This window comes from Perognathus longimembris, chromosome 10 (genome assembly GCF_023159225.1).
Source record: "Perognathus longimembris pacificus isolate PPM17 chromosome 10, ASM2315922v1, whole genome shotgun sequence".
Classification (NCBI taxonomy): domain Eukaryota; kingdom Metazoa; phylum Chordata; class Mammalia; order Rodentia; family Heteromyidae; genus Perognathus; species Perognathus longimembris.
Window position 1 is genome coordinate 20,338,151 of NC_063170.1, and position 19,028 is coordinate 20,357,178.

At 49.5% G+C, this 19,028-nt stretch overlaps 1 protein-coding gene across 2 annotated transcripts; it reads left to right on the forward strand.

Annotated features, from left to right (window-relative positions):
• Positions 1-10: 10 nt before the first annotated feature.
• Positions 11-14,587, forward strand: Ciapin1 (cytokine induced apoptosis inhibitor 1). Of its 2 annotated transcripts, none has more exons than XM_048355516.1 (9): positions 11-132; positions 5,204-5,379; positions 5,751-5,903; positions 7,987-8,063; positions 9,920-10,085; positions 10,533-10,606; positions 11,139-11,254; positions 13,408-13,486; positions 14,048-14,587. In XM_048355516.1, exons 2-9 carry the CDS (start codon positions 5,223-5,225, stop codon positions 14,156-14,158), a joined length of 933 nt encoding a protein of 310 aa, XP_048211473.1. In that variant the 5' UTR covers positions 11-132; positions 5,204-5,222; the 3' UTR covers positions 14,159-14,587. The 2 variants fall into 2 exon arrangements, with proteins under 2 accessions (XP_048211473.1, XP_048211472.1); XM_048355515.1 differs by lacking the exon at positions 11-132 and adding an exon at positions 189-316.
• The last annotated feature ends 4,441 nt before the right edge of the window (positions 14,588-19,028 follow it).

Here is a 19,028-nt window from a genome sequence, read left to right on the forward strand (position 1 = left end):
CGTTGCGTCAGGGACGTCCGCGCGGCACTTCCGCCCTGCGGGGGCCCGCGGCCGTTCCTCTTCTCGCGAGAGGCGGGAGACAAGGAGGAGCCGGCGACTGCGGAGAGACCCGGGACTTAACCCGGGCGGCAGGTGAGCGCGCTCTGCGGATCTCTGAGCGCCCGACCTTTCCCAACCGTCCTCTCTGGCCATCTTCTCGTTTCCCGTCAGTCCCGTCCCTCGGTGGGGACCCGCGGAGAGCCTCGGCGGGCTGACGACCCGGAAAGCCGGTGTGCGGGGCGGCGCTGGCCCCGGCTCACTCCGGGCTCCGGTCCCGGTTGGTGTCTGCCCATTGGGCTCTTGTCGTGCTGGCAGGAGGAAAAGACCCGAGCTGGCATCGGGGACGTTTGGGTGTGCGGTCTGGTTCTCCCCGTGGCCAGCTGTGGTGACCTTGGATCTCAGTTCTTCCAAACTTTCTGTCTCGCTGGGTTGGGGCGGGGGGAGGGGGAGGGGGAAGGGAGAGGCAGCCAAGCGCCGAAGCTTGAAGGTACTTGAGCATATACAAAGCGTCATGTTGAATCCCTCACCGTCTGGGGTTGCATAGTTGCTAGATTTGTCTGGTGGGACGGCGTGATCTAGGGTGCTGGTCTATTGGAGGAATGCCTAAGGCTTTGTCCAGGGCGAGGCGGGTGGAGGAGGTGGCGGCGGCTTGGTGTCAGGGAGAGATCCGGGAGTCTATCCTCCGTGGATCCTCGTGAGGAGCTGGTGATGACTGGAGGTTAGTTAAGTCTTTACTTAAGCGGAAGATTCTGATACTAAAAATTGGCGCGTGTGCAGTTAGCCCTCATTCTTTTCAAGTTGTGTCTGGTTTTTTTATTTTTATTTTTACACCCATCAGTGAAATTTTCAAAACATCCAACCTCTCCTCCCTACCCCGTGGGTATGGGTGACCTCCTAAACCAAAACCTTTTTGCCAGTCCAGGGCCTTGGACTCAGGGTCTGAGCACTGTCCCTGGCTTCTTTTTGCTCAAGGCTAGCACTCTGCCACTTGAGTCACAGTGCCACTTCTGGCCGTTTTCTGTATATGTGGTGCTGGGGAATTGAACCCAGGGCTTCAGGTATACAAGGCAAGCACTTTTGCCACTAGGCCATATCCCCAGCCCCCTTCCTTTGTTTTTTGAGATAAGGGTTCTTTGTGCTTTCCAGGTTGGTCTAGAATTGTTAAACACAAATGATCTTGTCCCAACCTCCCAAGCAGCTGGTCTTCCACCTCTTAAGTTCAACTAGGCCTTGTTTCTTGAGTTCTGCCTACTCACTGTGAGTGTGTGTGTGTGTGTGTGTGTGTGTGTGTGTGTGTGTGTGTTGGTGTGGGCACTGTCCCTTGTCTTTTTTTTCACTCTAGGCTTGAGCCATACTTCCACTTCTAGCTTTTTAGTGGCTTATTGGCATTAAGAGTCTTAGACTTGTCTGCCTGGGCTGGCTTTGAACCAATGATCCTTAGATCTCAGCTCCTGAGTCGTAGGTAGGATTATAGGTGTAAACCACTAGTGCCCAGCTACCCATCAAATTTTGGTCACCTAATTCTTAAAGGAAACCAGTGGCTCAAGATCTGATGTTTATTTGGTTCCATAAGAATAGCCTATTTCCACAAGTTATTCTCAGACATCTGCTTTTACTTGCTACCAGTAAGTTTAGAAGAGGCATAGGCATGTGTGTGCAGTACATTTGCTGCAGGCATCTAGCAAGCAAGGTCAAGGGCATGACAGTGACTTCTACTGTAGTTGTGAAACTGGGCCCTGAGTCACACAGTCTCTAAGCATACTGGCTTAGGTGCTGGAATTTTTTTTTCTCATGGATGTTTCTTTTTTAGACTGAATCACAGCAAAAACAAAGCTCTGATGAAGCAAAGTCACATGTCTGCTTCTAGATTAGGGAGTAAGATGGCAGCACATTTTGCTGTTGTGTGTGTGTGTGCGCATGCACGCGCATGCATGTGTAGGTTCTGTGGCTTGAACTTAGGGCTTGAGCATTATCTCTGATTTTTTTTTCCTCTCTCTTTCAAGGCTAGCACTTTACCACTTGAGCCACAGCTGTACTTCTGGCTTTTTGGTGGTTAATGGGAAATCAGGAGTCTCATACTTTGAATCATGATCCTCAGAGTTCAGCCTCCTGAATAGCTAGGATTACAGGTGTGAGCCACAGACCGCTGGCTTATTCATGTTCTTCTAATATACTGACCCAGTTCTGTAGGAGTGATGTCTAAGATGTCATTACGTGTGGCTCTTAAGCAGTGTAGTTTAACAGTGAAAAAGAAGCATCGCTCTGCTCCCAGGGGAGTCCTCCTAGGAAACACAGCTAATGAGGAAGATAAAGGTTTTTAGAAGGGGGCTGGGGATATGGCCTAGTGGCAAGAGTGCTTGCCTCATATACACGAGGCCCTGGGTTCGATTCCCCAGCACCACATATACAGAAAATGGTCAGAAGTGGTGCTGTGGCTCAAGTGGCAGAGTGCCTTGAGCAAGAAGAAGCCAGGGACAGTGTTCAGGCCCTGAGTCCAAGCCCCAGGACTGGCAAAAAAAAAAAAAAAAAAGGTTTTAGAAGACTGTTGAAAGAAAGAGAAGGAAGCTGGCCACAGAAGTGGAGGCCTAGATTTCTCTCAGAGTATTGTTTTATTGATTTTTGTGTACCAGTCTCTACTTGAGCACTTTATGTATTTTATCTTCTCATTTCTCACAGGCACCTTACAAAACAGGAGGCTACTCTCCCTATTTATTATTGGGAAAATACTGAGAGAACCAGTCATTTGCCCATAGCCATGTACCTAATGGGAAGACCTAGTGGCAGGTAGAACTGGCCCAAGTCATTGACTTTTTATAACCTAACTGCCAGCATACTCTCATCTTTCCTGTCTGGTGTGTGTGTGTGTGTGTGTGTGTGTGTGTGTGTGTGTACGTGTACGTGTACGTGTACGTGTATATACATACTGGGGACCGGGGACTGGGCATCATCCCTTATCTTTTTCACTCAATGCTAGTGCTCTACCACTTGAGCCACAGCCCCACTTCCAGCTTTTTGGTGGTTAATTGTTTAACTGGTGATTAGAGTGTCTTGGACTTTCTTGCTCAGAGTGGTGTGAAACCACTCAGCCTCCTGAATAGCTAGGATTATAGATGTGAGCCACTGACGCCCAGCATTCCTGTCTGGTTTTTAAATGTAAGATTGTTCCCAGGTTCACCTTAAAGATTTGCAAGAATTCTTCCTTACTATCATGTGGCAATTAGAGCTTAAAAATTGTCAGTTCTTGATGGTGCACTTTTTAGGGATTTAAACCTCAAAATTAAATGACTAAGGAAACCTGCCTAATGCCACTAATGCTTGTCATCCTTGTACCGGGGCTGAATTCAGTCAGGGTAACGAAGGAGGATAAAAGGCAGGAAAGACCTCCAGGTTTCTCACGGAACAAGGAAGGTTTCACTGAGAAAGGATGGAGCCAAATTTCCAAGGCTGAGAATCCTGCAGGCTGAGTACACAAAGCACTGTAGTGATTGGGCCTGTTTTTTGTAGACAGAGGAGACAAGCAGTAACGGAAAGTGAATGATTTCATAGATGTGAGAATTTAAAAAAGAATGCAGTACACGGACTTAAATTCAGTCCCGGGTGTCTGGTGGTATACTTGTCACCTGTGCAGAAGTCCGGAGCGTTTACTAACCTGTGCTCAACCCTTCTGCCAACACTTTATGTTGGTGACACTAATGTTGGAGGAAGGAGGAGCTAAACAGTGCTATCTGTTGACCTCATTTCATGGTGAACACTTAGATCTCAGCTGCCTATCAAGTGAAAGAGCTGGCCCTGCAGGGAAATTTCCATGGTTAAACTTGGGCTCTACTGTCAGTGGATTTGGATTCAGATCCCTGCCCTTACCTTACCCACACAGCTCAACTCACACAGCCTCAGTGGTCTCACTTCCTGGCCTGTAAACTAGGCATAAACCAAGTTGAAGTCTGATCTATGGGTCAACTGAGAAAATGTGTGTAAGGTGCTTTGAATAAACTGGCTGACATTTCATGTTAAGGACAGTAGATACTATCAACCACCAAGGATTCTAGGATTAAATTGTTTACATTTTAATGAAAGGGGAAATATCAGTAGTCATTTTGCAAAGTTCAAAATATGTTGTCTTAAAAATATTTAAGTAGTAGAATGCCAGCCTTGAGTAAGAAAGATAAGGGACAGTGCTCAGGCCCTGAGTAAGCCCTAGTGCCAGTACAGGTGCATGTGCGCGCATATACACACAAATTAAGCTGGCACATACACAAATTAAGCTAAAGTTGGGTACCAGTAGCTCATACCTGTAATCTTAGCTACAGAGTAGGCTGAAATGTAAAGATCTCAGTTTGAAGCCAGCCCCGGGAAACTCTTACCTCCAATTAACTACCAGAAAAGCTGGAAGTACAGTTGTAGCTCAAGTGGTAGAGTGCTACTCTTGAGCAAAAAAAGTTTTGTTTTGTTTTTTGCCAGTCCTGAGCACTGTCCCTGCCTCCTTTCTGCTCAAGGCTAGCACTCTACCACTTGAGCTACAGCGCCTCTTCCGGCTTTTTCTGTATATGTGGTGCTGAGGAATCAAACCCAGGGCTTCATGCATGCTAGGCAAGCACTCTACCACTAAGCCACATTCCCAGCCCTTGAGCAAAAAAAAGCTTAGGGACAGCAACCAGGTTCTGAGTTCAAGCCCCAGAACCAGCACACCCACACACACCCACAAATAAAGCTGAAAAAAAGGGCTGAGAGTGACCTGTGTGGTAAGTACCTGCCTAGCCAAGTGCAAGGCCCTGCACACAGTACCACCAAACAAACAAAACCAAAAACCATTAAGCTGAGGTTGGGTTATGTCTGCCAACTTACTTACCTTTGCTGAATCACACTTTAATTAATGCCCTGTGTGTCTGATACTCTCTAGGCAAGTGATCACTAAGAAGAAATAATCTTTCTGGCCCTGGCCCCCTTTTTTGCCTCTGTCTTGTCGTGTGCTCAGCCCTAGCGCTGTCTGGGAAGGTTGTATTGTTAAGTGTTGACATGTTTCACTGACTCACTAACACGTGATGTCAGCCTTCTTTGGCAGGAGGTTGGAAGTAGGTTGTGATCCCAGTCGTACTGGATGATACCATATGGGTTAAATTGCACTGTAGCCTCTCTGTCCTGATTCCCCTCTGCTCATCGCCTTCAGGTGCTTCAGCACTGCAGACATGGCAGAGTTTGGGATCTCGGCTGGCCAGCGCGTGGCCGTGGTCTGGGATAAGTCATCCCCCGTGGAGGCCCTGAAAGAGCTGGTGGATAACCTTCAAGTGCTGACTGGCAGCGAAGGCCAGGTGTCTGTGGAAAACATCAACCAGCTGCTGCAGTGTAAGTAAAATTTCAGGGGAGTCCTACTGATCTATAGTGCCTTGATCTGAGTGTTTTTCCTGGGTGGCTCATGAAAGTAGAGGTGGGCTACCCTGTAGCCAATGGTTTCTTTATGTTCTTGTTCCTTAGTTGCTATTCTATATAGTTTTTTAAAAGCTTACTCTTCATCCAGCTTTTTTTATTTTTCCTTCTTTTCCTGATACTAGGAAAGGATAAGAAATAAGGAAGACCAAGGAAACAGGACAGAGCCTCATTGGGCTCTTTTGCTAGTAATGACAGTTTAATAGTGCTGAGCATTCTCAGTCAGGCCTGTGGCTGTGGCAGAATGGAAAGGCTGGGAAGTTGCTGTTGAGACTTTTCCTTCTTTTCAGCTGCTCACAAGGAATCCAGCTTTGATGTTATCATGTCGGGGGTAGTCCCAGGAAGTACCAGTCTGCACAGTGCTGAGATTCTGGCTGAGATGGCCCGGATCCTTCGACCTGGGGGAAGCCTTTTTCTGAAAGAGCCAGTAGAGACTGCTGTAGGTAAGGACATCCTCGCTGAAACAGAGACTGACGAAGTTGAGTCTTTGAGCTCATTTGCTCCATCTCCCTGAGCTAGGGAGATCATTTGGAGAGCAATATTTCTGTATAAACCTCCTTAGGGATAAATTATTGTTAAAATCAGAGGCAACAGGTCTGAAGAAATTGTGTGATCTTTGTTTGACCAATTAGGAAATAAAATAGAAGGTAACTGCTACCTAAAAGAGGCTGAATCATTCAGCAGGTGAAAGCGTAGACTGGGATATCTGTAACATGGAAAGCGGCGGGGGGAGGGGGGGTGGCAACAATAACAAGGCAAGGAGCACATACCTATCATCCTAGTATTCAGGAAGGGGGCAAGGGTCTCCCAAGAAGGATGCAGAGAGAGGAAAAGCAAGTCCCAAAGCCCCATGCTCTATAGCTATTCTTCTAGAAAGAACATTTGAGCACTTAGGTCAGATCAGTGGTGCCCAGGGGCTGGAGGAGGAAGATGTGGCTCTGAAGAGATAGGTTGTATTCAGTTCCTGGTCTTCATGTCCGGTGAGGTAACTTGAGGGGAAAGGGCCACAGCCTTCTCTGGATTTGGAAGGTTTTGAAATTTTGGGTGGTTTTAGTCCCCCAACTTTTTGTGATTTTATAGTTAATTCAGAATAGTTTTAAAATCACAGAGGTAGCCAGGCGCCGGTGGCTCATACCTGTAATCCCAGCTACTCAGGAGGCTGAAATCTGAGGATCAAGGTTCAAAGCCATTCCAGGCAGAACATTCCCAGTAGATTCTTCTCTCCAATTAGTCACTCAAAAACCAGAAGTGGGTGCTGGGAATATGGCCTAGTGGCAAGAGTGTATGCATGAAGCCCTGGGTTCGATTCCCCAGCACCACATATATAGAAAATGGCCACAAGTGGCACTGTGTCTTAAGTGGCAGAGTGCTAGCCTTGTGCAAGAAGAAGCCAGGGACAGTGCTCAGGCCCTGAGTCCAAGGCCCAGGACTGGCAAAAAACAAAACAAAAAACCAGAAGTGGAGCTGTGGCTCAAAGTGATAGAGCACTAGCCTTGACCAAAAGAGCTCAGGGACAGTGCCCAGACCCTGAGTTCAAGCCCCTCAACCAGGAAATTAAAGAAAAAAAAGTTTGAAAATGAAGAGGTAATAATTAACCTATGTAGCCAATGACTGTATCCAAGAGATAAAAAAAACCAACACACCTTTTTGTTGTTGTTGTTGTTCTGTGACATAGCTGTCATTCAATTCTGGATTGTTTTTATTTATTTTGTGCCTATCCTAGAGCGTGAACCCAGGGCTGGCTTGGAGATATAGATAGTTTTTTTCTGTTGCTTGTTTGTTTGTTTTAGCATTTTTCACTTGTCTTTAGATAAAACAAATAACTATACATCTTAGCATGGCCGTGCACCCCCTGTATCACAGTACCTGGGAAGCAAAAGCAGGAGATCATGAATGACTATATTTCATCAAATAAAGAAATAGAAACTAAAGCATCTCGAAATAAAGGCATTTGCTATTTATTTGGAGCTCTAACCTTGTGATGTGTATGACAGACATTAGCATTCTTTGCTAGAAATTGAAACTTCAGTTTACCAAATATCCTGTCTGTCAGGACTTGGCAGGGAACACTGAGCTGATCACCTCAGTGGGCAACATCCCTTGCCAGGGTCTCCAAAAAAAGCCCATTGCAGGGCTGGGAATATGGCCTAGTGGCAAGAGTGTTTGTCTCATATACATGAAGCCCTGGGTTCGATTCCTCAGCACCACATATATAGAAAATGGCCAGAAGTGGCGCTATGGCTCAAGTGGCAGAATGCTAGCCTCGAGCAAAAAGAAGCTAGGGACAGTGCTCAGGCCCTGAGTCCAAGGCCCAGGACTGGCAAAAAAAAAAGCCCATTGCTGGGAAACAGCCACAATGGAGTGACAGCATTCACCAGTGGCCCAAAAGCATGGTTGGAACTAAGATGATCTCACTAATACAAACACAGTGGACAGGGAGCCTGCTGACCTATGCAGAGAGAGGTGCTTGGTTCTTTTTCCCGCTTTGACCTGGGAAACTACTAATTGGGGTTTTCCTCTTGGCAGTTAACAATAGCAAAGCGAGGACAGCATCTAAACTGTGTTCAGCCCTGACTCTTTCTGGCCTTGTGGAGGTAAAAGAGGTACGTGTGCAGACGACCTTGTTTGCTGGGAATTTGAATCTTAGCTGACCAAGCCCAGAGCCTGTCTGCTAGCTGTCAGGACAGTGGAGGGGAAAGTAGGTGATCTGTACACTGAACAAGGAAACAGATGGGCCCTTGCTGCAAACGGGAGGTGCCTCCAAGGACAAGCCCCTGGGAGAAGATCTTTGAGGAGTGAAGCAGGGCCCATGGTGTGGCTTGTTCTGGTCTGTCCTGCACTTGTGACTTGTGTAATGGTGGTGGTGGACGTGCTGTGGCAGGGAGAGCAGGAACTCTGCAGCTTCTGTTCATCTCAACCAACACAGATCCCAGGCCTGGATGAAATTGTAGTGTCTAGACAACTTCCCACTCTCAAATGAAACAGGTGTTTCTATTTCCTCTTTACTGTTAAAAGGTTTCCTGGGTACGGGAGAGAATAACCTCTGGTGTCTTATATAATCTGGGGCTTCATTTTATTTACTTTATGTGGATTTTATTTGTCACTTAGTGAAACATTCTCTTCCAAAAAGGCACTTGAGTCTGAGCATGGAGGATGGTAGCTCTGACAGCCACATGGACATCACCCAAACACTGTTTCCAGTGCCTGGTGTTGACTGTAGATTCTTTGTGCCTGCTCCTCCTTGCTTTCCCTTAATGTTTAAGGGTTTTTATTCTTTTCTTTTCTTTCTTTCTTTTTTTTTTTTGCGCCAGTCCTGGGCCTTGGACTCAGGGCCTGAGCACTGTTCCTGGCTTCTTTTTGCTCAAGGCTAGCACTCTACCACTTGAGCCACAGCGCCACTTCTGGCCATTTTCTGTATATGTGGTGCTGGGGAATTGAACCCAGGGCCTCATGTATACGAGGCAAGCACTCTTGCCACTAGGCCATATTCCCAGCCCTAAGGGTTTTTATTCTTGAAATAAGGAATCTGAAATAAGGAGTGCTCATAGAAATTCAATTTATACTAAAGAATGCCAACTATAGAGTAGTGACATCCCAGTCCTTGTCACGGTCTCCTCTCAGTAAGCCAGCAATGCATTTTTGTATGTCTGTTCAGTCTTATGTATTTGCCAGCATATATATACACATATATTTGCTTGCCAGTGTTGAGGGAGGGTCTCACTGTAGCTCAGGCTGGTCCTATACTTGTGATTCTCCTGCCTCTATACTCTGAATGTTGGGATGACAAGTGTAATTCTGCACAGTTCCTGGCCCCATTATTCACTTTTTAATGTAATAAGATCATATACTGATATTGTTCAATCACTATCTCTTTTTCTACCCTTAAGTATGCTTTTTATGTGTCTTACATCAGAAGATGTCTCTTATCTATCTCAGTATATTTCTTCTCATTTTAACAATGATGTAGTAGTACAACAGGTTATAGACAAGGAGTTACTTAACCTTCAGCAATTATTGCACATAGAGTTAGCACACTTAACCATTTTCCTATACCTTTACTATCTGATACTCCCAAGGATTGAAAAAAGGACTTCCCTTCCTTTCCCTCCTTTAGGATAAAAGTTCTACTCTTGATTGTGAGCAGATTTCTTTATTAACCAACAGGACCAGGTCTGACTCATCTCTGCATCATAATCCCACACACACACAATGACTAGCATATCATGGTTAATATTTCATAGGTAATTGAAAACTTGCAGAGGGTAGACTTAAAGCACATGTGCTGACAAAGTAGACCCTAGGGCTCTGATAGTGAGAAAGGAGATAGGAGGTGTGAAGTGGTTTGTGTCAGCTTCTATTGGAAGTTTAACACCCAGAGATGAGAGTTAGCACTGCACAGGGATGTAGAGAAGCAACTGAGCCAGAATGTGGGCTGACCTCCTGCTGTCTTCAACTGCAGCTGCAGCGAGAGGCTCTGAGCCCCGAAGAGATGCAGTCTGCGCAGGAGCACCTGGGGGCCAGCAGTGACAGCCTACTCTCTGTTCAGATCACAGGCAAAAAGCCCAACTTCGAAGTGGGTTCCTCCACTCAGCTTAAGCTTTCCATCAGCAAGAAGTCTCCTTCAGGTAAGGCTGGCCATACCCGGGGCATTCCGTGTATGAGGGGAGGGGGGTCACCCCACCTGTGAGGAACAGCTGGCAATCTGAATATTTTTAGAAGATGAGTCCTATCAGCTTTGTCATTTCTCAACTGCACAGTGCTTACTATACTGTTGACTTGGGCATATTAGGCCCCAAGCCTGCAACAATAGGTGCACCGAGGGCTTCCACCCTGGAGGCCTGTGAACCCCGTGTTTCATTGGCTCACAAGTCTGTTCAGGCCCCAAGCTGCCTCACAGCCGTGGTGTTGATAGATGAGATGCCCTGTACCTGTAGCCAGGGCTCTCTGCCTACACCCGTAGAGCAGCTTTTCAGTTTCAGTGTTGGTGCTTTAATCACAGGCATTGGAGGATGCTTGTAGCTTGTTTCAGAATGTTTTTTTTTTAATTTCTTTTCTTCCGTTATTGACCTCAGTGAAGCCTGCTGTGGACCCAGCTGCTGCCAAGCTCTGGACCTTGTCAGCCAATGACATGGAGGATGGGAGCGTGGTGAGTAGGCCCCGTGCACTGCCTGTTCTCCATGACAAGTGCGAATAGCCAGTGTGGAGTAGCTTTTGGACTGTGTGTGTGCGTGCGCGCGTGTGTGTAAAGCCCAGTGTGATGGCTGTCTGGCACTGGTAACACTCCATATTGCTAGTGATAGAAATTTAGCATCTCTTTCCCCCACTTGATGTCTTGTGGACTTGTCTTGAGGACAAGTGAGAAGCGGAAAGCAGTACCAGCCCCCATGTGTTTATTGGCCCTTGGTTTGGGCAAGTAGCTTAAGGCTCACTGAAAGAGTGTTTTCACGCTTCTTTGTCCCACCAATTCCCACCTTCCCACAAATGCATGCTCCAAGTCTTACAGCTTATCCCCATGTAGATTAGTTGCCATTTCCCTGGGGAGATGGCCTCTGGAACATGATAATAATCCAGCACTTGAGAGCTGGTGCCTTCCTTGCCCCAGGCAGTGGGTCCTTGTTCTCACAGCCTGTGGTTAAGTCAGCTCTTCCTTGTCTCTGATTGCTTTGAACCTTCTCCAGGATCTCATTGACTCTGATGAGCTGCTGGATCCAGAAGATTTGAAAAAGCCAGATCCTGCCTCCCTGAGGGCTCCTTCGTGTGGGGAAGGGAAGAAGAGGAAAGCCTGTAAAAACTGGTAAGTGCTGGCTTGAGCTAGGGCTGCTGGGTGTGAGCCAGTCCGATACTGCCTTGTAAAGGAGACCTTCCCTGGAGGGTGCGGTATGTTCCCTGGCTGAGCCAGGCCTTTTGGTCATAGTGAGTCTCAGCTTCTCCAGAGAATCTACAAGAGCCCTTCCAGGAAACTTGGAGGAAGAATCCTGAATAGGGAGGGAAGGCACACTGCAGCACAACATGGGTTATAGTGAGGCGCGGGGAGTAATGGCTGGCCAGTGGGAGTGTGATCTGAGTGGAGGGGAAGGTCTTCAGACCACCGGGGTGGAGTGTGGAGGGGCTTTGGGCAGCCCTGCGGTGGAGGTGAGCCAAGGACACTGGGGTGGAACACTGGTGTGATGCCAAGAGATGGCTGTGGTGACGGTTCTCAGGTGTGACTCCGTGTCCAAGAGCTGGCACGTCCGCTCCCTTTGCTGTTGTGTTAGCTGTGTTCCCTGCATTACAGCTTGTGTGCTGGAGCTCGGTTTCTTATGGGATGTTTTGCTTTTTACTTTTTTTCCTGGTATATGTGTGTGTGTGTGTCTGCCTTCTTCCTACTCATTAAAGATTGATCATTTGGATGTCACAATCTAGGTTGGAAGTCATTCTTTTGTAGTTTTGGAGATAGTTCTATTGTTTTCTTTGACTCTGATATCTGAGGCCAAATAACTGACTCTTTCTGAGAGACATTCATGGTGTGTCCATGAGAACTTCTATTCCATTTTGAGAGCTTGTAGAATCTTCTTTATCCCTGGCATCACCTTGTAATAGCATAGTGTTTAGGTTTTGGTGCTGTTCTGGGGTGGGCACCCTAGCCTGGGACCGCACCTCCAACCCTGTAGTCCTTACTGCCCTTTGAATGGGGAGGAATCTGTTTTTCCCTCCCACAGTAACCACCCACAGCATTCTCTTGGTGTGAAAAGCCATGTGTGTGGTCCTAGGAAATAGTTTTTCAGTTCTGCTCATGAGTGGGTCTTCTGAGTAACCTGTGACCTTGGTGTTGGCTCTCATTGCTCCTGCCATTTTCTTTTCTCTAACGTTTTTCAGCTTTCTCCTGTTTCTCTTTCTGGGAGATGTCCTTGTTTATCCTCCCAAATCCTTGCTTTGTTTTGTTTTGTGTTTTTGTTGTTGGTGGTGTTTTTTTGAGTCAAGGTTTTGAAACCCAGACTGTGATCCTGGTGTTTTGTTCCTAAAGTACTGGGTCATAGCACCCAGCAACACGGCCTACTTTCTCAGGCAGTTTTCTTTCAGTTAACTCTGGTGCTCACCTTAGGAGCTTTTGTGTTACATAATGGCCCCAGGTGCCGGGGGCTCACCCCTGTAGCCTTAGCTATTCAGGAGGCTGTGTTCTGAAGATCAGCCTTCTAAACCAGCCTAGGCAGGAAAGACTCTTTATCTTCAATTAACCACCAAAAAGCTGGAAATGGAGCTGTAGCTCAAGTGGTAGAGAGCTAGCTAGCCCTGAGCAAAAAATCCTCAAGCCCTGGGACTGACACACATTAAAAACAAGGGGAAGAAAGGGTGCCCGAGCATCTGGGTGGGTGTCATTGTGACTACGTTGTGGACTAGAAGCTGGGCCGGCCTTGTCGGGAGAGGGGGGTTCCATGCTTGGAACCTCTGCTCTCTTCTCTGTGGATTGCTTGGGCTTTCCAGGGCAGGCCTTCCAGGTGCTGCTATGCCAACATCAAACACATTCTGTTACCTCCTTTCCACTCGCCTGGCTATGCAGACTTCCATCTTCGCTGAAGCCAGGGCGAGGTATTGAGGGAAAGTAAGGTGTCGGGCACAGCTGTCTTCCCTTTTAACCTGCAAGCCTTGGAGTTTGACGATTGTTTTACTGTGGCTGCAAGCCCAGCACATGTCGGGCAGCCTTGGCATGCTGCTGTCCTTTTGAGACCGAGTGCACAGGTCAACAGCACTCATGAATCAGGAGGGTCCAGGTAAAGCTGCAGGTCTTCTCCCTCCCGAAGGAAGCGGGGTGGTGGCTCCTCACTGCTTCCCCAGCAGCCTCCCCCTGCTGTTGTCTTAGCGTCTGTCCTGACATCTGGTAAGGGGAGGAAAATGTTGAAGGACCTGGCACTGGGGGACTTGGCCTTCTGGGGGATAGCAGTCTCATTCACCAGTGACTGTTTCTCGCAGCACTTGTGGCCTTGCTGAAGAGCTGGAAAAGGAAAAGTCCAAGAGCCAGAGCTCGCAGCCCAAGTCAGCCTGTGGAAATGTAAGTGCTGGGCCAGCTCAGCATCCACACCCTGCTGGCACGTGGGGGCGGGTGAGGGCGCTGAGGGACGGGCTCCCGGCGGGCCCCCGGCAGGCCTCTCCTCCTCTGTTACCTTCGGCCCTGTCTGTTTCTGTCTACCCATGGGGGCCTGGCTGCCCTTGGCTGTGATTTGAGCTTACAGTGTAGGTGTGCAGCCCCTTAAAGGGACTATTCTTGACTGTTGTTTTTAAAATTTTTGTACCGATATAAGGGCTTGAACTGGAACTCAGGCTCTTCTCTTGGCTTTTATGTTCAAGGCTGGTGCTCTACCACTTAAGCCATACCTCTACGGCCTGTTTTCTGCTTGTTAATTGGAGATGCCCAGGCTGGCCTCAGCCGTCAGTCCTTAGATCTCAGCTTCTGGGTAGCGACAATTAAGGCATGAGCCACCCTGGCTCTGGTATTATATTCCGTAAAACCAGAGAAGTTGACAACGTAGCATTTGTGTTTCAGCTGGATTTCCAGCTGCGCCCCGCTGCCCCCTGGCTGACACCTCCTGTGACTGCCTGTTCTCTCCCGCAGTGCTACCTGGGCGATGCCTTCCGCTGTGCCAGCTGCCCCTACCTCGGGATGCCAGCCTTCAAACCTGGGGAGCAGGTGCTCCTGAGCAACAGCAACCTTCATGATGCCTAGGGGACCCCCACGGGACACAGCTCCTCCCTCCGCTCCTACCCCACCTCTCTCCCGCCACTGTGGCCCCCCCGCCGGCTCCTCACTCCCTGCTGAAATCATTTGCGGGGAGGGTGCTGCCGACTGCAGCCGGCTGGGGCAGCTGTGTGGCGTTTAGTGCTGCTACGAGTGACTGACCAAGGCTGAGGGGTTACGTCCTGCAGAAATCCCACCCCTGTGGCAACTCAGTGACGCACCTCATCCTCCCTGGGAGCGAGGCCACTCACTGCAGGGCTTAGAGCCATGAGCCAGCCGCTCAAGGCTTGAGCCCCAAAGGAATCACTCCGTGGTTCCTGTGGTCTCACCCGTGTCCCTCTAGTGTCACATCTGTGTCCTTTCATAATTTCTGTTGACCAACAAGTATTAAACTTGCATACTTCTGTGTGTCCATGGTAGTGTGTATGTGGGGTGGGGGGGCATGCGTATGATGTCTGTCCATCCACCCCGCTTAGCTGGGATGATGGTGGTTTCTTGCTTGAGGACTGTGGTGGTGTGGTGCACAGGGCTGGGGGGGCCTGTGGAGTGAAAGGGGGCTTCCATCGCCTGTAGGCCAGGCCAGGCGGCTCAGAGTGTAAGGAGACACAGGACAGACAGAACCAGCAGCAAGTCCAAGCTGGAGGCCCCTGCTCCCCTTGCTGACCACCAACACAGATCTTACCAAGATCATGTGGCTCGAAGACATGTTTTATGTTTTACCAAGAAATAAAAGTGTTGATTGATCCCTGCCCCTGAACCTTTGATTCTCTGCTTCTGCCAGTCCCCACTGCTGAGCTTCAGCTGGGGCCAGGAGCCCCGATTGGAGCAGAATTCCAGGGGACGTGTTAAGCACCCCTGGAGATTGAGCAAGACCTGGGAGCTCCCTGGTGAGGTTCCGTAGCAAAAGGGAAAAGAGTTTTGCAGCTGTAATTAAAGTTCCCAGTGGTCTTAACTTAGAAGAGAGATTATACTGAGTGAGCCTACGGTAATCAGTTGATCTTCACTTGAACTAGAGAACACAGCTTTTCTTTGCTAACCATGCAGATGGCAAGTTGCCACGTTGAGAGGTTTGTGGGCAAGAAACTGCAGGTATAAGGCATGTTCCCCGCCCCCCCAACCCTTAGCACATGGCTGTGGAGAAAATGGCATCTGCCCCACAACTGCCAGCACAATGTGAACCTGGAGGCCTGGGGCCCGCCCAGAAATCAAGGCGCTAGGGCCCTGGGGTGCAGCTCAGCACCACAGGAAAGCACCTTTGTGTGTGAGGTCTGCTGGGGTCAACAGCTCTTTTCCCATGCCAGAGCAACTGAGCAACTGTTGAGAAAGGCAACAAAATGGCTGTGGTGAGTGGCTATGGATGTGAGGAGGCATAGACATGGCGTAGATGGGAAGCTGCTCAGGCTCCAGCTGCCTAGGTGGAGGATGCCCTGGCCTCCAGGCTGAGGATGGGCTCCAGAGCCAGACTTCCCTTCCTGCGCCTCCACCGCTGCTGGAGATGGAGAATGGGTGGTCGGCGGAGCCACGCTGGCCGCTGCAGCCTCTCCAGGGGTTCAGAGGGAAGCCAGCCAGTGCAGTCAGGGCCTTCGGGAGGTGGAAGGGGGCCTGGCCAGCCAGCAGACATGAGGTCTCAGCCAGCACTCAGAGTGCACAGGGAGAGGTCAGCAGGTCATTGGGTCTGTGACTTGGGAGGACACTAGGTGTGAGAGCAAGTTTTAATCTTTGTTTTCTTGTTTGCTGATACTGTGGTTTGAACTCAGCACCTGGATGCTATCCCTCAGCTTTTTTCACTCAAGGCTGCCTCTGTACATGTGAGCCAGAGATCCACTTCCTGCATTTTGGTGGCTAATGGAAGAATCCCAGACTTGTGCCTGGGCTGGCTTAGAACCATGATCCTCACATCTCCGCCTCCTGAGTAGCTAGGATTACAGGTGGGAGCCACTGGTACCTGGCCAGCTTTATCCTTTGTTTCACATATGAGAACCCCAAGAAGTCCATTGTAACCAAGCTTAACCTGTGTACACATGCAGACTATAGACATCCTGTGATGGCCTTGGGCACAGTCAGCGGGCCTGAGTGTCTTGTTTCCTAACTAAGATCTTCCGCCCAGGATCCGTCAGTGTTCATGGGGGACCCCTTCTGGAGTCCCTCAGAAGCAGCGAGAGGCGGGGGCAGCAGGCAAATCATACTGGCCTCAGGTGCCCACTGGGACTTGGAAGGGCTGAGACCAGGAGTCTTGGAGCTGGAGAATGGCAAATGTGCTCCAGGGTGAGACGCTCCAGCTGCCCAGTTCCCCCTGGTTGTGGCCCTCGCGTCACAGGGCTGCGGGGCTGGAGGAGAGAGGCGGATCTGTGGATCACTGCCCAGCCACTGTGGGGACAGGAAGGGGAATGTGTGGCCAGGCGGGAGCCCTGGGAATCTCTGTGTGCAGGTCAGCACTACTGCCACATCACGCAGGGTTTCGCCACATAGCCTATGCTGACACAGAACTCAATCCTCCTGCCTCAGCTTGCTGAGTGCTGGGATTGAAGGTTTGCACCACCATGACAGTCTGGCTCACCTGGATCATTCCCCAAAAAACCACCTACACTTGGGTTTCCTTTCCAAAGTCAGGTCCGAACCTTCTGGAGCCCAGCCTAGGACAGCAGTATTTTTGCAACGCTTTCCCAGGTGATTCTACTGTGCCCAAGAGAAACTACTTCACATGGGTGCTAGAGGAACACCAGAATCTAGCAAAAGCACTTAGGGCAACAATCTGGGGACCGTGCAGGTGGCTGCGTGCAGCGAGGAGCCCTGGCTGTGCATGCAGGTGTGAACACAAAATTACAGGACCAATAGCAAGATCTTGGTCAAGCCTAGAACTAGGAGATAGCTGGCTCACCCGCGTCTCAGCCTGGGCTTGAGGCAGTCCTGGAGGAGGGAGGGAGAGGAGGAGGGCAGGCCAGCAGATGGGAGAGAAATTCATGTCTTTTCTGGGGTTAGTAGGGACTGTCCAAGAACACAGCACCCCCAGTTAACCCGAGGCCCTGTTAGCTTTCTTGCACTTGTGGGTGGGGCACTGAGCACGTGGATGGTCATCCCTCCTGAACAGGGACTTGGAGCCTCAGGCCCCATCCTCAACAGTAGACCTAGTGTGTGCAGGGGGGTGCGAGTACTCAGAAGGCCATAAGTCCCCTAACTTCAGAAATAAGAAATATGCATGCACGCATGCATGTAACGTAATTACATACCCATGGGTAACCCAAGATGCTGAAGGAGAGGAGAGAGCTCAATTGGGGCTGGAGGGAGGTAGGAGTAGTACTAACCCACACTTTACCACTGAGCTGCAGCCCCAGCTCCCTGCTTGTTCTAGGTTTTAGGCAGTATGGTGGGAATACAAAGAAAGACTCGCGGTAAGGCAGCAGTGAGGAAACAGAAACATCGCTTGTAAGGATGGGTAGTGCTGAGTGCAGAGAGCAGACAGCATAGTCAAATGAACCCAAAATACATGCATCGAGCCAGGTGTGGGGGTGCACACCTGGAATCCCAGCGCTCAGGAGGCAGGTGGATGGAGAGAGTTCAAAGCCAGCCTGACTGTGACATGAGATGCCAAGCCAAGCAAACTCCCCAACCATGGGATACTACCAATAAAATGAATGAACGAAGCTTTCGTGAGTCCTGAAAAGTTTCTGGTTCCTTCCTGTGGCCTGCTCCTGTTAAGTCCCCTCTGTCTGCCTTGGATTTCATTGCAGCCCCACCACAGGCATGATGATGGGATGCGTGGGGGCAAGGACAGCCTGGGGCTCTCAGGCAGCTCTTCAGGGACTCACCTACACCCCTGTGATCTGATCCCTGTGACCCACGGGGCACCTCTAGCATGTGACCTTTCACCTCCTCAGAGCCCCATGACATCCAGAAACCAAACTGAGGCTCGGCCAAGCTGCTCTGCAGAAAGGAGCGTAGATTTCACCTCTTTTAAAAAGATGAAATTCTGGGGCTGGGGATATGGCCTAGTGGCAAGAGTGCCTGCCTCATATACATGAGGCCCTGGGTTCGATTCCCCAGCACCACATATACAGAAAATGGCAAGAAGTGGTGCTATGGCTCAAGAGGCAGAGTGTTAGCCTTGAGCAAAAAGAAGCCAGGGACAGTGCTCAGGCCCTGATTCCAAGGCCCAGGACTGGCAAAAAAAAAAAAAAAGATGAAATTCTCCGGGCACCACTAGCTCATGACTGCAATCCTCGCTACTCAGGAGGCTGAGATCTGAGGTTTGTGGTTCAAAGCCAGCCCAGGCAGGAAAGTCCATGAGATTCTTATCTCCAATTAACTACCAGAAAATAGGAAGTGATGCTGTGGCTCAAAGTGGTAGAGTGAGAACCTTGAGCAAAAGAGCTCAGGGGGGCTGGGGATATAGCCTAGTGGCAAGAGTGCCTGCCTCGGATACACGAGGCCCCAGCACCACATATACAGAAAACGGCCAGAAGGGGCGCTGTGGCTCAGGTGGCAGAGTGCTAGCCTTGAGCGGGAAGAAGCCAGGGACAGTGCTCAGGCCCTGAGTCCAAGGCCCAGGACTGGCCAAAAAAAAAAAAAAAAGAGCTCAGGGATGGCACAGGCCCTGAGTAAAACCTCCCCTCCCCCTGCCAGACTGGCAAAAGAGAAAAAGAGAGAAAAGGAGGGAGGGAGGGAAAGAAAAGAAGAGAAAGGACGGAAAGGAAAATTCACTGAGCGTCCCTGGCTGCTAAGTAGAAACCAAAAACAAGTCCCTGAGCCCTCACATTATGAATTACAGACCCACAAAATTTATGGAGGTGACAGCCTAAGGAGAACTTATTACTTAATTTACAAGAGAAGACGGGCATACCACACTGCACAGATCCACAAG

Bases quoted from the DNA above. Each gene is read 5' to 3' on its own strand.
- Ciapin1 (XM_048355516.1), top strand. From the start codon at position 5,223: ATGGCAGAGTTTGGGATCTCGGCTGGCCAGCGCGTGGCCGTGGTCTGG. The intron at 8,064-9,919 runs GTACGTGTGCAG...CTTCAACTGCAG, and splicing joins GCCTTGTGGAGGTAAAAGAG to CTGCAGCGAGAGGCTCTGAG. The intron at 10,086-10,532 runs GTAAGGCTGGCC...TATTGACCTCAG, and splicing joins CAGCAAGAAGTCTCCTTCAG to TGAAGCCTGCTGTGGACCCA.